This window comes from Condylura cristata, unplaced genomic scaffold (assembly GCF_000260355.1).
Source record: "Condylura cristata isolate star-nosed mole 26May11 unplaced genomic scaffold, ConCri1.0 scaffold00034, whole genome shotgun sequence".
Classification (NCBI taxonomy): domain Eukaryota; kingdom Metazoa; phylum Chordata; class Mammalia; order Eulipotyphla; family Talpidae; genus Condylura; species Condylura cristata.
In genome coordinates, this window is record NW_004567135.1 from 12214369 (window position 1) to 12231059 (window position 16691).

The window sequence follows — 16691 nt, forward strand, 5'->3', positions numbered from 1 at the left end:
GCCTTTGCTGTGACAATGTATACAGGGATGTATGGAAACACGGCAGCACCCACGCGCTGCTCGCCTGGCCTTTTCCTGTGCACCTGGTCACATTCCGCGGTGTCGTCTGTCGTCTTTCCGCAGGTCAGGTCGGAGCGCAGGCTGCGCTGCCACTCCGCACTGGCCGCGACCCCCACTGGGGCGCCGCCGCTGCCCGCGGCCCAGGGAACCCACACGGGTCTCCCCGAGGAGTCAAGGAGAGAAAGGAGCATCGTTCACGTGTGCAAAATTCCAGGGGGAAAGATGTTGCTTTCACCTGTGAGCCTTCTTTCAGGGCGCTACATCCTGGGAAGGAAGTGGGTGACGGTCATGATCGGGGACACCTTGCTGCCCCGCTTGACCCGTCCATACTTGCTGAGCGCGATGTAGGTCCCTCGGTGCAGGTCCGACTCGTAGGCGTTGTAGTTGTTGGGCAGGAGGGTTTCTCTGAACTTGCATTCCTCTTGGAAGCTGGGCTGTGAGAGAGATGGGCCAACATGAGCCTCAGTTATAACCCGGGTGTGGCCCCGCCTTCCCTCCCAGGAGGTCTAAGCCTGGTTAGAAGAAGAGGAGCAAGGTTAGCCCTGGAGGAGACCTCAGCTCTGTCCTGATGCCCTGTCTCCTCCCAGGATGACAGCAAGGCCTGGGGCGGGTGGCCCCAAGGCCATGCAAGAGGTGGTCTTTTGGGGCAGGACGCAGCAAACTTCCCCTGACTGGACCTTGGCTCAGCCTCACTCCCCTTCTCTGCAAATGTGTGGTGTGGCGGACAGGCAGTGGGGGTGGGGGTGTGAGTGGAGGGAGAGGCCAGCCCCGGTCTTTGCCAGGGCCACCTGCTCTCTATATGTCCTTCCCTCTTTATTTCCTTGGTCTTTCTTTTCCAGTTGGAGTCCCAAGGGTGCTGGCCTTCAAGAAGAAGATTCCAGGTTTAGTCTTTGTATCAGAAGATGCCCAGTACCCCCCAGACCTTCCGAGTTCTCTCGAGAAGTGCAGGACCAGAGATGGTGAGAAGCAGCAATTCTTGCAGGGGGGAGAGGACCCTGATTCCTGACTGGCAGGTGGTGCCGTGGAGTCTGGGGTCAGTGACAAATCGCCCCTTGGTGCTAATTTGGTTGAGGAGCCTCAAGCACCTGTTTGACAATGAATGCTGACATCCTGTCCCCATCAGCAAGTTCATTCCCAATAAATCACCCACATTCTCCTGTATTCCTAGAAAAGAGGGCTGTGAACTCCCCAGGGGCGTCCTGGATTCCTGCCTAGGGTGGTGCCAGGGAAACTGCCTTGTGCTTTTCACAGGAGGGAACAAGTAGGATCTAGAGGATGAGCGAGCAGGCAGGGATAGGGAGGGGAGTCTGCAGGCAGGCCCGGGGTCTAGTCTTTAAAGAAATAGAGAAGGCAACGGAGAGCAATGGAATATAATTTCCAACTCTCCTGCTGACACAGGCCCTCGACAGGGAAAATGCTCTGGGTGGGCTAATGGGCTGTGCCAGAGGCATCCCGACCTTCCTAAAGGAATTCAGGTGAGGGGCACCCTTGCTGGGGCACCAGTGGGAGAGGGGGTGAGCCTCTTCCTGGACTGGGGGAATGAGAGAGAGCTGGCTCATCCGGGCTCCTGGCCTCCCTGCCAACCCTCCAGAGAACGGTTAAGACTGAGTGATCCCCGTTCTTCTTCCCCGTGTACTCTCTCCAAGTTCCCTGAGCCAGTGACTGTGTCTTCAGGTACATGATACTGAATGAAGGAGTTTTCATAGGGATGGACCTGAAGCCTGGACACCCTCACATGGATGGAGGCAGGGCATTAAGCGAAGGGGTGGCTTGGTATGGGGGTACCTCTCCAACTCCCAGGCTTCACCCCCACTGACCCTTTCCTCATTTCCCTCTTGCCCTGAGTTTATTGTTTCCAAAGTATTTAGCATGTTCACGCTTCTTACTACACACCTGGGAATTGGGGTTTTCACAAGCTTTTCCCTTCCTATGGAAACTGGGTAACTATTTGAGGGCTGGATGAAAGGGAATATACTAATGGAAGGAGGCTTAGTGACTTCTAACAGCTAAGTAGGTTGGACCGCTTGGCTACGTGAGCTTGGCCAAATCATCTCACCTGTGCAGCCTGCTCCCTTTTCTATAAAATGGGCGCATACGAATAATTTGGAGTGAGCACGCACTGAAATATTGCATGGGAAATCTTTGCAGGTCATATCTGGAATGCATGAGATCAAAAATAACTAGATGGTCTTCCCTGGTGGCACAGGGGGTAAAGTCTTGGCACTGTGAAGCTATCTGCAGTCACTGCAGCATGAATTTGATTCCTGGCCAGGAGCTCACCCACAAAGTGCAGCAGACCTCTCCTGTCCTCCCACTGCTCCCCTCAGCAGTGGATTTCAGTCAGTCTGCCTGTTCTGCTCCCCACTCTGTCTGGTGAATCCTCTCATCCACCATCCCCTGCACCTCTGGCCTGTACCCCAGTTCTTGTATGCATAAATAAATCAGTCTTTAAAAAATAAAATTACACTGACTAAATGTTTGGTGCAGATCAATGAATAAAAATTAGTTTCAGAAGCAGATCCAAACATACGTGAGAGTAAAATATCAATGAAAAGTGGATATGAAATGAATATAAGACAAACGTGGCATATCCCTCACCGGAGAAAACGTGGCATTGGAACAACTAGGTAATTTCTGTTTGTAAATAAATTATATTAAATAATAATAAAGTTTGACGCATGACCTCATTATTCCAAAAGGAGCATCGACTTAAAAGGAATTGTGAAAGTGAGGCAAAACCTTTTAAAAGTAATCTGAGTCAGGAATATCTAAGTGAGATAATTAGAAGCCATAAAAAAGGAGGATAAGTTTGATTTCTGCCTGAAAAAATTGTCTTAAAATAAAGTTATCAATAGCAAACAAGATAAGAAAAGATGAACGATGCATCTGTATCAAAGAATATATTTTGTTCCTGTGTACAGAATCCTTAACACATTGAAAAACGGACAATGTGAAGAGACAAGGCATAGAAAATAATTCTAAATAATAATTAAACATACGAAGATAGACCCAAATAAACTCATGCCATTTGCAGCAACATGGATGGATCTGGAAGGGATTATGTTTGGTAAAGTAAGTCAGAAGGAAAAAAAAAATCTCGGATGGTTTCACTGATAAGAGGAATATAGTGGAACCAAATAAGGGATCAGGGGAGAAAAAAAACTAACAGGCAGCTATAAATTGGAGACATTCAGCAGGAGAGAGGGAGGCAGAGGGATTAAAGTGGGGGTGGAGGGGGTCACACGAGACTAGGGTGATGGTCCAAGGGTGGCTTGGTGGTGGGGACTACACCTAAGAGGAGAAATCAAATATTGTATGAAAAGGCACAGTGATGTAAAATATATACACATATATTTTAAAAGAGAAAGGAAATAGGCCCAGTGAAGGAAAAATGTAAACCAGAGCTTTGTTAGATTGCAAAGAAAAAGTGCTCGATAATTGCTCGTATTGGTGAGGGCGAGACCAGGAAATTGCATTTAATGTCCACTAGTGTCTGTGTTGTCAGGATCGCTATGGAGAGTGTCTATTAGAATAAAAAAAATAAATATAGCTTTGATGAGTAATTGCAGTCTGGCAATTTACCTTCTGCTGGTGCACACAGAAGACAACCGAAGTATCACAGGAGGTCACAGTTCACTCAACTCCTGCAGACTCACTAGTGAAACAGTAAGAAGCCGCTTCGTGCACTCACCTGAGATGGTCTCAGAGATTCGTTAAGGGGAGACACTAGGTTGCAAACAGCCCCATCTGCCTGATTTTAAAAAATGACAGCACCATCCGCAAGCATTACCTGGAATGACACACACAGCTGACCACGGCTGCCGGGCAGGGGCTGCAGGCATTTAAGTGAGACCTTATGTCCACAGAATATTCTTTTTCTGAAGGCATGTGCATGGATTAGCTATTCATATATCTAGATTATTTTAAGGAATTCAGGATGAAAGACTTTCAGGAAACAGAGTAAGAAAGCATTTGTCTCAGAAACTGGGGGTCTCCTCCTTCCCCTATGCCAACCCCTATGCACTATTCCAGCCCCAGGAGCTCCCTGTTCTACCCCTGGAGAGTGATTCACCCTGTCAGTGTCCAGAATTCGGGTTCTGATGGGACAGTGGTTGAGAGGTCTCCTGTGTTGTTTGCAGGCCCCTATTTTTGTCTCTTTTTTTTTTTTTTTTTTTTTTTTTTTTTTTTGCCCCTTTTCTCAGCCTGTCTCACACTCCTGGACTGCCTCAGCATTCCATACAAATCCAAAGCGAGAGAAGTAGATGAGGTTTGCTTTGGAAACCTCTTACCTTTCCCTCCCCTCTTCCACCCATCACCCCTTCCCTACCACCCCTGGGTTCAGATGGCTCCCAGGCCTATGGCAGGAGGCCAAGCCGATGTCCCTGGACCCTTTGATGCTGCTGATGCATCGAGCTGGGGTTCCTGCTGCCCAGATCGTTGCTGCAGCTGGTGTCCAGCCCCAGCCCTCCTGCACTGCAGGTCCTGTATCCCGAGCTCTGCGTCCTCACTGCTCAGGAGCGTCAGTGCCTCCGCTCTGGAGAGAAAGCACTCACGCCACGTGAGCACCATGTTAAGAAAAGCAGCTACCATATATTATTACTTGAACAAATGAAAATAATTCCACTGGATCACATTTCTGAGCTGCCAGGCCTCCAGCCTTGGCGTGACAATGTCTTGGATCCCATGCAGGGCTGATCAGGCTCATGTGGCACCGAGCTGCAAAGCGTTAGCTCTCGCGGTGACTGCAGAGAAGGGCGTTTTGCAAAAGGGGAGACCTAAGAGTGACCTCCAGCAAAAATGCCCCTTAATATCTGCAGTAAGGTAGACGCCCACCCCCATCCCCTTATCTTTGGGTATGGCTGAGTCACGTGGGCTGTGGAGGGGCATTCTTATCTTTAAAGCTCTTACGGCTGCCCTTGGACACATGCCCCTGTCACTCCTCTGTGTGTGCCTGGTAGAGGAGGGAGCTGGACTGGGAGCTGGGCAGTGAGAGGGGGAAAAAATCCCGAGACCAAGGCCCCCTGTGGCCCCCAAGACTTGTTCTTTGTTCTTCACTGGCTCTGGAGAGGCCTGTGTTTTCCAGCCTCTTGTCCTAACGTGCATTTGCACGGGCACCTTAGAGGTGTCTGAAAGAGCTCTCACCTGGGGTATTCTTCCCGTTTCTGCCTAGCTCTGTGTAACGAGTAGGTCACAGACAAAGCCAACGTCTCTGCTAGATGGGACAGCAGCTTATGGGGCCTGAGAGGCTGGGGTCCCCTCCCCCCATGCAATGTGGGGATCATCAAAGGCCTCTGGAGGAAGCAGAGACTTCCACCCTGTCCATGACATGGATGTGGATGCGGTCATCACTAGCTCACTCAAAGGCACAACTGAATTCCTAGGAGCTTTTAATTGCTCAGTATTTTCCTCAAAAGATCCCGAGAAAATCACTGTCAGGTGCAGAACCTTGGTTGATTGACTGTTTTTTTTGTAGAAGACGGCATACTAAAATATCTGCATTTTCTTGTGTCCTGACGTGTGCTCTTCCGATCACTTTTTTTTTTTTTTTTTTTAGTTTATAAAGAATCAAGGCAATTGGATTCCAACCACCGGGGTCTACGGGTCTACTCCTGAGGGAGCAGAAAGGTCCGGGCCCCCAGGCCAGTGACTTTGCCCAAAGGCAGCTGGAAGGTGAGTGGGCCAGGAACTCTGGAACTCTGACCCCAGCCTACACCTCAGATGTCCTCTGCAGCGGCCTTACCTGCATTACCTGAAGAGCCTCAAGGCAGGTCTGCCCAGGCTGAGCTTTCGGACCCCAGACCTTGGCAACCCAGCCTGAGTGCCTTCTGTGAAGTGGGGGTAAAGATCCGAGTTTTGGAAAGCGGCCACAGGCTGAAGGAGGACATAGTGGGTGCTCAGTACTGGACACTCGCTTAATTGCCCAAGGAGGGCAAGGTGCGCTGCTTTGAAGCTCCGCACCCTTCTTGCCTAGAGGTGAGACTTGGGACCCCTTCTCTAGGTGGCTTTCCCCTCCGCCTTCCCCAGTAGGTTCTGTCATCCAGGCAATGCCATCTAGTCCTAGCACACAGCTGAGACCCTGGGAGAGGAGGCAGCTCTGGGGGCTTAAAGGGAAATGGTATGAATGAAATCATCACCCAGCGGGAGTCTTCCCAGCCAGGGGATCAGTTGGCAATTGTTTTTTTAGACTGTGCACAGGGCCCCTGCGGGGCGGCTGGGGAGCCCTGGTGGCTCTGGGGCCTCTGCAGCCCAGCTAGGCAAAGCCCAGAGGCCGGGGCTGGAGACCCCACTGGGGACGCCCCCAGACAGTCACTGGGCCGAGGGCCTGCCTATGCAGCTGTAAGTAATGGGCACGTCGCTCTCTCAGACTTCCCCTCCCCATAACCCTCCTCCCGCTAATCGATAATGGGGACTCTGCAGGTCTCAGCCTCCTTGAGGCTTTGGAAATTTTTTCCCTAAAAGCATTGCTGCAGAGTTCTCTGTCTCCTCCACCTGCGCGCAGTCAGCACTCAAAGAGGGGCTTCCGGGTTTTGGAGGGTTTCTAGACTGGAAAGCACTTCTTCTGGCTCCTGGGCTCCCCCCAGCTTCTCCCACCAGCCAGCCAGATTCATGAAATAATCCCTTTCGGGGCAAGGAGAAGGGAATACTGGGTAGCTGGTTAAGAAAGGTAGCAAAGGTAGGACTTCGGCAATGGTTTTGTGCTTCTTTCCAGATTGATCTGCTGAAGAGTCCCCTGCACAGAAGCTCACTGCCACACCCCTGATTCCTGCCCTTTCAGATCAGGGGGCTCCAGCACACATGTGGAGGGCTATGTGGCACCCTCGACCCGTACAGTGAAATCTGAAACCTGGGGGGAGGGGGTCACTGGGTCCTTCTCAATCACTTTTGCAGTGATCTCTCTCACCCTCCTTGGGCAATTAAGCAAGTGTCCAGTACTGAGCCTTCCTGGGCCCTGCAGCCTGGTGGCCCCTGGGCCAGCCTGGGCCTCAGAAACACCTGAGAAACTCACAGAATAAAAGCAATGAAATTCACTCCCAGGCCCACCTAGTCCTGAGGGAGACCCTGGACACCAGCACTTTTCACAAATTGCCAGGCGAAGCTGGTTCAGAGGGTCCTCCCCGGAGCTTCACCTTCAGGAAAGCGGGGTGCAGTTTCAGGCAGTGCACCTCGTCCTCTTTAGGCAATATAAGTGACTGACTGCCTGGTATCCAGAGCCCGGGGTGCTCTCGCCTGTTCTCCCAGCGCCCCAGGGAGGCACAGTGGATCTTCACGCTCACTGGACAAGTGGGATACCTGGCCTTAGGTCTCAAATTCAGTCACAGCAGCGTGGTGTGCAGAGGGCCTGGGGCTCCCAGGCTAGGCCACAGCAGGATCGCCTTTGCTTTGCAGACTCGGGGTTCCAGCTGCCGTATCAGCGTCCTCACCTGCCTGCCAGCCCCATCTTTGTTTGGGGACCTGCTGATTTTAATCCATGCCCTGCCCCTGCTTAAACCAACCCACGCTCAGAGATGGGAGCACTCACAGGGTAGAGTCCACCTGGACTTTCCATCCGGGTGTTGAACAGACCTCTGTTGGGATCATCCCCAGAACCGGGCACCAATCCCAGAGCTCTCTACTCACTTCCTGATCCTCAGTCCATCTCAAGGGAGGTGGAACAGCCCTCCACACCCTCCCCATAAATAACTATGGTCTTCCTCCACCGTTGCTTAGAGGCCTTCTTTTTTAGTCTTCTTATTTCTGTCAGAACTCTCAGCGCCCTGATGGAGGTAAGGGAAATAGCCTTCATCTCTGCTCCTCCTTGGAGGGAGGGTGTGGCTCTGGGGGTGGCCCTAGAGAAAAGCAGCCTCAAGCTGAAAGTCTTCTCTGGCTTTCTTCAAGGTAGGGAAAGAAACCATCAAGGCTAGATGACAGCTTGAGGGGGAAGACTGGGCTCGCTTAGGCCTCATCACCTCTGAGCAATGGCTTCTGCTCAATCACAAAGACTCAGGCCAGCAGGGTGAGGTCCAAGGCAGAGACCAGTTGACAGTGATGCCAAGGAGGTCTCGGCCCAATGCCCCACACTTGCACAGCCTCTGCCTATGGCTGCATGATCCTCTCAGGGCAAATTTACATTCACTTTTCTAGTCAAGCGGTTGCATGATGCTCTTCCACCATGTGAGGTCAGGGCCCGTCCCAGCTGGAGCTCCCGGCCTGGTAAACTCACCGTTGTATATAATCTTCCTTTACTGTTCATGGCAATGAAGAGGGCACTCTGCACTCCAAAGAGACTCACCACACCTCTCTCCACTGTGGAAATCTCCAGCAGGCCTGACAAAGAAATGGGGGCCTGTTACCTAAGGCTTGTGCAAATCAAAGGGACCTTCAACCAGCGGTGACCACCCATGGGCATCAAAGCCCAAACCCCTGCTCCTCTGTCAGACCATTGCCTTTATCTCTAAGCTCACTCTGGGAGATCCCTGCAGGCAGACTCCGCGGGTCCTGCCTCTGTACTGCTGAAACCCCAGTTCTGCAAAGGATGGTTCTGCCATCAGAGTGAGGGGTGCTGTGGCCACTTAGGTGGCTACTCAGATTGACATTCACTGACTTCATGACAGGGGCCCTTGCCTTGGGTAGAAACACAAATTCTGATTAGCTCAATGGGATTTTTTTTTTTTTTAAATCTATCTTCCACAGGTTCAACCAATCTGTTAATCTGTTTGCAAATCTAATCTTGCAAACACTGTAGCCACACAGAGGCTGCTAGCTGCCTGCAGGCCACCCCTCTGGGATGGGAGAGCCTACCCTGCAATGTAGAATAAGCACCTGAGAACAGCAGCAGCTGAGATTACAATGAAAGTTGTGCTTCAGCTGGAAATTTCGTGAACAATTGGAGTTCCTTCACAAAGAAGTTTGCTAGATAAAAATAAGCTCCAGCGACCTCACTCGCTCTCCCCCTCTTATCTCATCGGCATCCCACTGGTCTCACAGTGTGATGCTGAATAAGCAGTGTCCCGGGGCTCTGTGGGGTGGTGGGGAAGGACAGCAGGATGCTTGGACCTCAGCCTGTAAGCTTGCACCTTGGCAAAGTGAATCTGAGGGAGGTGGCTCTGATTACCGGCATTCAAATGGGGAATGACCCCCCCCCCCACTTATAAGACCCCATGCACAGAAGCAAGCCCCCTTCATCTTGAGCCCAAGCTCCCACCTTCCCATAGGCTGCAACTGACACTCACTGTAGGGGTTCTCCTCGTGGGTCCCGCTGATCCGGCCGTCGGGGGCCACCTGGAGGTGGAAGCCGATGCCCACGTTGCAGTACAGTCTCCGCTGACGTTTGATGCCCACCAGGTAGCCGCTTTCCCAGCTCACCCCTGCGATCTCGCCAGCCAGCCCGGCGCGAGACCTGGACAGCAGGGTGCCCCAGCCCCGGGAGTCCAGCAGCGTGCTGTTGGCGCGGCTGCCGGCGGGCAAGGGCACCACCATGCCCACTAAGACGCCCAGGAAGACGAGCGCCTGCGGCGTGGCCCGAAGATGTCCTGCTCCCCGGGACATAGTGATGAACAGCGTGTGTCCCAGGGCCATCCACCTTGCCTCTCAGGCACGTGGTCAGAATTAATGGCCCTAAAAATACCGCCCTTCTTGTTTTTCTCCCCTCGGCATGGCGGCAGGGGCTTATTTTTGGAAGGCAGATGAAGACTGCTGACATGAAACCAAAGCCTGCTTCAGGCACTTGGGTCGGGAGCGGAGGGACCCAGGCGGAGCCATGGCTGGTCGGGACCATGGCGCGGGGACGCTACCGCGCTCACCCGCCTGCTCCTTCCCAAGCCGATTATATTTGATTTGACCTATCTTTATAGTTCAGCAGCCCGGCCCTCCCCTCCACCCATCATCACCCTGACGTCAGCTGACCCAGCTCACTTATCCAGGGCTGTAACTTTAACCTGCTCCTGGGCCTGGCTGCCTCCCCAGACCCCCATCACCCTGCCCACACCCCAGGGATTCTGGGAGCCACTGTCATCTCAACTATGAGGCAGGAATGAAGTGAGCAGGGAGCATCTCTGCGAGGGAGGGAGGGGTTGGCTGGGGTCCCAGAAGAGGGAGGCGAGAGGCCACCCAGGACCCAAGTTGGGCAGAAGTTCTTGGCCTCTCAGCGCTGGCTTCCTTATTTAGTGGGCAAAGGGGAAAGGCAGGCGTGAGGGAAGATGTGGTGGTTGGTGATGACTGAGGTCTCCGAGATACCCTGGGGGGCCCGGAAGGCGGGTGCCAGGGGGCTACTCGAAAGGCTAAACCCTTTTAGCAATAGATGTGTGCAGACTGTGAGGGGCGCAGGGCAGGGCCTAAGGAGCTGAAGGACTGTGGGGGGGAGGGGAGGGACGGGGTGCTGGGACCTGGCTGTGCTCCCTGTTTAGGTCATGGCCCCCACCCCGCCCATGGGGTGAAGCCGTGTCTGGCCCCTGACTTTGCACTGGCCATGTTCCCGCCTGGGCTCAGCTTTGGCATTGGGCAGCTGTTATTCCCATTCTGTAGCTGAGGAAGCTGAGGCTTTGGAGCCTGGGTGACTTCTCCGAGTAACCGTGGCTAATAGGTGGCAAAGACAGGAAGTACAAAGTCGGCCCAAGTCCAAGCTTGTGTTTTCAGCCTCTGCTTGATTGCCTGAGGCAGACGTCAGACTCCCAGGCTCTACGCGCAGTGTGAGCTCATTATTTGCCAAGAGCACATCAGGGAATTATTCCAGTAGCACAAAATGATTCAGTCACGCACCCACTGGAGCTGCAGGCAGCCTGAGGAAATCTAGGAGGAATCCCGACGCTTAGGGGCTCTGGGAGACACCACCTCCTGCCCGCTGTCCCCAAGCCTCCTGCTCAGTCAGGCCCCAGTCTGCGGCCTCCACCTCCCTTTGGCCTCTCTGCCTGGTTCACTTGGGTTAGAATTCTCATCAAGCCACACATGTCTGTTTTGCACTAGATCCCCTGAAGCTCAGACATGTGTTATATCCTCAGTAGGTAAAATGACGGGGGAAGGGATCCACGCACCTCTCCTCACTAGCACCCTCACTTTCGGGGCCCCAGGAACCCAGTCACGTCTCCCCTCATCTCTGTTGTCTTCTGTCCAGCCTCGTCATCACAGCATCATCATTTTCCACAACAGCGAAGATTGGTGTCTCGTGGGCACACACACATGAAGATCCTGCATAGGTCTTTGCTGGGAAAGTGTTCAGATGATGATAATAATAATAATGATCATAATAATAACCAGAAAAGGAGGAGGAAGAGTGAGAGGAGAGAAGGAGGGGAAGTTGGAAGAAGAAAAGGAAGAAGAAGGAGAAGTAGCTCGCTGCCGAATAGCAGGGTCCTGGATAACCCAAAGACAAAAGTGTCCCCAAAAAAGACCTTTATTTTGGGTTTCCAGCATGACTTCACGTGGTGAAGCTTTCACATATGCAAAGGTAGTGACACACTCCCTGAATGTTTTCTCCGGGATCTTGTATTGATTGTGTTGACCACACTGACTTGGGGAAGAGGCAGCTGAGGAGCATGTTGGGTGGGAAGAGGTTCGTCTGAAATCAACCCTGGAGAGGTGTTCATCAGCAGAGGTCAACAACTCTGGGGAATTCTCTGTGGAACCCATCCACATGGGGACTGCCCTAGAAGACTGATTATAGCAAGGCTTGATGTTGTAGATAAAAAATTAAAAAGTTGAAGCTCTTTGACTTAAGTAAAAAAAAAAAGTTAATTAACTAAAAAATTGTTAAATCTCTTTAGGTTCACTCCAGATTCTTCTCTGCAGAGACTGTGACTGGTCTTATAAAGCAGTGGACTTTGGAATGGAGGAGGCCTGGATTCGAGTCTAAATTCCACTACTTACTCATTAGCTGTGTGACCCTGTGAAAATGTTGAACCTCTCTGAGCCTTTTTTTTTTTCAGCTGCAAAATGAGCTCATTATTTCATAGGGCTACTGTAGGGATTAGCCATACTATAGATAGAGAACAATATAGTTCTCCCCCACATCCGTTCTCTGAAACACCCTGAAAATCTCACCCTATCAAAGAAGAACAAACCCACATTCAGAAAAACTCTTCTCATCTGAAGAAGCGGAGGAGACCGTTGGCCTTCCAGCTCTTAGCTTCTGGCCGTTAGTGTATGTGGTGGTGGCTGTTAGCAGAAGCAGCCTGGATTCCTAAAATATTCCCAAAACCAGTAATAGCCTGGGTATCGTTCCCTGTTAAATATAAAACTTAAGTAATTCATTCTATTAAAAAGCCTGGGTCTTATTTTTATCGGGTGATGTGATGAGGCCCTGTTCTAAACGCGCCTCCTGTGCCTGTCTCTATAGCAACTTCCCTCTGCTCGTATAGCTATATATTTTTCCTGAAGGCTAATTAAGTTGACAACTGCTAGGGCTTCTTGGTTTACCAGATTTGCACTTGACCCTTCTCTTGGGGCTTAGGGACCCCAATGGATGTGAAGTGATAAAGAAAAGAGGAACAGGTGGACGAGGCCTCTCGGAGGACCCCTCTTTCACATAGTTGTCCGGCAATCTTTGGGGTTGTCAATCACTCTCTAGATGAGCAATGAGTGAGTGGAGGTGAGAGGGAAAATGCTAATGTCGCTCTTCCTCCGGGTAGCATACAGGCCTGGACAGGGCCCGCGGCGTCTGCTGGTTACCCAGTGAAGTCAAAACTCAGGAGTGACCACAGGAAAGCAGAGGAATCTCAGAGGAGTCACAGCACATGGGTTGTGACGAGTTGTACTTGTATTTTCACATGGGTTTGGAAAAGCAGGTTGGCCCTGGCAAGAGCAAGCCAGATAGCGAGTTGCAGGCTGGTCCAGGACACCTCCCCCTCCCCCTCAACCCCCACCCACGGGCCCCGGGAGCATGAGCAGCATAATGCCATAATGCGAGCTGCTCGCCGTTACCAGCTCCTGCCTCCCTCTCTGGACACACGTCTCACGTGTGTCTGTGAACATGCGTGTGCCCTGGCCTCCTGGGTGCCAGGCACCTCTGTGGACACTGCACACCAGCCTTCTCCGTCCGCCGGGCAGCCGGTGGGCAGATTTTCAGGGAGCAGCTAACTGGCATTCTGTTTCGAACTCAGGGCTACTAGCTCAGTTCGCTTCTCCCTGTTACACTGGCCAGTACCCTGACTCGTGATACAGATTTGGATGTTCTTTTCAGACTTCTCTTCTGCAGAGGGCTCGGTCCTCTCTATGGGTCAAGTTCAGCAGGCCGCTGTCCTCCTTCAGGATGGGTCCTGTTCAGGGGCACTTCGTCTTTCAGGGAAATCTACTGCTGCTGGGGTCAGCCCATCTTTGTCTTGCTGTGTTTGAATCCTGAGACCCTGCTCCACACTCTGCCCTACTGTCTCTCCACTGGGGGACACTCAGCCTTGGGACCTATGCCCAAGGATGCACAGGATCCCCTGGGGGAAGGTAATACCTCCTCCAGACTCATCTTTTTGGGTTAAAGACCTTCATGATTTCTCCCCTGAGGCAGAGTCCCTGCCTTCTGTGTCTCAGTGTGACTTCCCCTTGCCAGGCCTTAGTTCTCCTCTTCTCAGTCTCACTTGCTGTCTTCCCTCACCCTCCCCTTGCTCCCCCTATATACAAGCCTAGAGGGTTAGCCAACTGCCAAGGAGGCAGCACCTCGGAGTTGGCTGACCACCACGGCCGCACATCTCAGCTGAATTTGCAAAGGGGCAGAGGAGTCAGATAACGTTCTGGAATCTCAGAACGTAAGGGATTTTGGCTCTGCTAGGAGTTTTGCAGTTTCTCAGATTTGCCTTTCATGATCATCATCTAATAATACCTACTGCGTGCTGAGGTGGGCAGGGCCCCTGCCAGCCTCCGTGTGGAGTTACGTAAAGGACTCAGCCTTAGTGGCAGGCTCCCCAGTGTGGCATGAGAGGGCCCATGTCCTGACCTCTGCTGGCCTCCCAGCTCCATTCTCTGCCTCTCCCTCTCTGAGAATTTTTGCTCCAGCAACCTCAAGTGGTCCGTCTTGCTCGGACACACTTCATGCCACCTCCACCTTTGCTCAAACCTCTGCCTTTGCTCAAACATTCCTCCCTTGGCCTGGCAAACTGCTTCCCATTTGAAAGACTCAGCTTACGTGTCACCTCCGGAAGCAGCCCCTGACACCTTTCCAGCTGTCTCGGACATGGACTTGGTGCCATGCTCCCCCCTCCTCCACGTCCTTGCTTCCCAAGGGCTCTGTCATGACCCTTACTGGGCTATGCCTACCAATTGGTGGGGGTAGTCGCTTGAGGCAGCAATGAATCCTTGCTCACCTCTGTATGTTTGAGCCTAACATGGTGCCTGCCACACAAGGTCTATGAAACAGTTGAATGAAAAAAGGCTTGGAATCTATGGATGCCACTAGAGGAAAGGTTCTCAAATAGGCCAAGACCTCATTGGAGGGGTGATCAGAATTTGGGGTGTGTGTCAGCTCTATTAGTTTGGAAAAAACAAGCATGCTTGGTATTCTGATTTACATTTTTCAGAGAAAGGAGTTATATTGGAGATGTCTGCTTTCCTGTGATAGTACATCTTGAACAGGACCTGCATTCCCCTTCTAGATGGCAAGGAATGTCGACAATTGTACAAAGCAGCTGCTTTCAACATTGTGTGACAGACAGCACAGACCCATCATCCTACAAGGAAGGACACAAATAAGCTGGACCCACAAGCCACGTTTCTGTCTGTCTCAAGTCTCTGGGAACACACTGAGTTGAGGACACCCAGATCTGAGCTTGGGGTGGCTAGGGCAGCCAGAATCTGCAGGGGAGAGTAATGAGGAAAGATGTGGAGAAAGTGCTCAGGAGTCTTCATTTAGTCTTTGATCTGTTGCTGAGGACAGCATTTAGGCTTTGATCTCAGGCTGATGGTCTGTCGCATGCGAACAGGGTGAAATCTATGAGGCCAGAAAGGCACAACCAGGGAGCTGTGAGCTGAGCAATTTCCAGAGCTCACACGGGGCTGCTTGGGTTTGGGCGGCCAGAGTGGACAGCACTGGGTTTTCACAAGTCAGCAGATGTCCCAGGAGGTCTCTACTGGTAACAGAGATCAAGAGGCCTGGGTGAGGCTCTGCACCTTCTCCCCAACATTCTTTGGACTTCTACTTCTGGCCCAAATAAATGCTGGCTTGACTCTCCAGCTCAAACAACTAAAACACCAGAAAAAATAAAACAATGATTTTTAGTACCTTAGCCATCAGGCAACAAAAGACAGTAGCCCCCCAAACCCGATGAAGAATTAACAAAGTAGATCCGATGATTGCCCCAGCTGGCTGTTTTAAAGAGGTTTTCGGGCCTGGCACTGGGAGGGGAAAACCCAGGCAGAGACTGGCAAGCACCTTGATGGGGACATGAAGCCGACTGAGCAGCCAAGGCGAAGGAAAGGGCACAGCAGCAGAGAAGTGAGAGCTGCTCTTCTCAGCAGCGTACTTAGTCAGCCTGTTCTGCTCCCCACTCTGTCTCTGGTGAATCCTCTCACCTTAGTTCTATATGCATATACAAATAAATCTTTTTTTTCTAAAAGATTTATTTATTTGTGCATACAGAACTGGAGTATAGGCCAGAGGTGCAGGGGTGGTGTGAGGCTTCACCAGAGACAGAGTGGGGAGCAGAACAGGCAGATCGATGAAGTACACTGCTGAGGGGAGCAGCGGGCGGGTCAGGAGAGGTCTGCCGCGCCATGTGGGTCACCTTTGGGGCAGGCAGGGATTGAACTCATGCGGAAGTGGCTTTAGCTTCTTAATGCAATGCTTTAAGCCACTGTGCCACCAGGGAGGGCCTATAAATAAATATTTTTTAAAAATGATGATTGAGAGACTAAAGGTAAAAGATAAGAATCTAGTATACAAGTTATACTATTATGTAGAAATAAAATGTATTACAGTAACAGCAGAAAGTCTAGAGGACATCGATGTTGTAAGATTCATATAGTATAAATACACCTATACATACACCATAGCAAAGTGTCACATTGTTAAATCGGTGTCTCCTTTAAGCCCTAAAGCAAGCACTGAAAAAAATAATTGTTTTTAAGCTAGTAAGTTAACAAATGAGTTAAAATGCATTCCTAAAAATAGTTAAGTCAAAAGGAGGTAGAAAAAGGAAAATGAACGCAAAGAAAAATAAATAAGGAGGCTAAACTTAACCAGGTCAATAATCACATTCAATGCAAATAGACAAAATTTGTCAATTAGTAGGTAGATTGTCAATCAAATTGAAAAATGATGACCCAATCTGCATTGTCTATAAGAAAACCACTATAAATATAAACATACAAATACATTAAAATAAATAAAAATAAAGTTGGAATATATACTAATATCAGAAATTATTTTAGATCTAAGAATAGTATAAAAAGAATGAAATTCATTCTATAATGGAAAAGGGGTTAATTAAGAGAACATAACAATCACAAATGTGTATCTAATGCTAGAATTTTAGAAAAAAGCAAAAAGTGATATAACTACAAAGAGAATTAGACAAACCCACAATTATAGGTATTAATGTGCTCCCTCAACAATTCATAAAACAATTAGGTTTTGAATCAGTAAGCTAGAGAAGACCTGAACTACATCATCAAGCAACTTGACCTAGGAGACATTCATGAAACTCTGTACCCATCAATAGTAGACTGTCCATTATTTT

The 16691-nt window shown here is 50.7% G+C and overlaps 1 protein-coding gene across 1 annotated transcript; it reads right to left on the reverse strand.

Annotated features, from left to right (window-relative positions):
- Positions 1-254: 254 nt before the first annotated feature.
- On the reverse strand, positions 255-9659 carry FGF6 (fibroblast growth factor 6). The gene is made up of 3 exons (XM_004692858.2): positions 9270-9659; positions 8261-8364; positions 255-494 (listed from the first exon to the last, which is right to left on the reverse strand). The coding sequence occupies exons 1-3, from the start codon at positions 9613-9615 to the stop codon at positions 318-320; spliced, it is 627 nt and encodes a 208-aa protein (XP_004692915.1). The 5' UTR covers positions 9616-9659; the 3' UTR covers positions 255-317.
- Positions 9660-16691: the final 7032 nt, after the last annotated feature.

What these genes read in the sequence shown, in the direction of transcription:
- FGF6 (XM_004692858.2), bottom strand. Translation starts at nt 9,615, where the DNA reads ATGGCCCTGGGACACACGCTGTTCATCACTATGTCCCGGGGAGCAGGA. An exon ending in CCACGAGGAGAACCCCTACA is followed by an intron (nt 8,365 to 9,269) that starts GTGAGTGTCAGT and finishes TTTCTTTGTCAG; the next exon opens with GCCTGCTGGAGATTTCCACA. An exon ending in AAGGAAGATTATATACAACG is followed by an intron (nt 495 to 8,260) that starts GTGAGTTTACCA and finishes TCTCTCTCACAG; the next exon opens with CCCAGCTTCCAAGAGGAATG.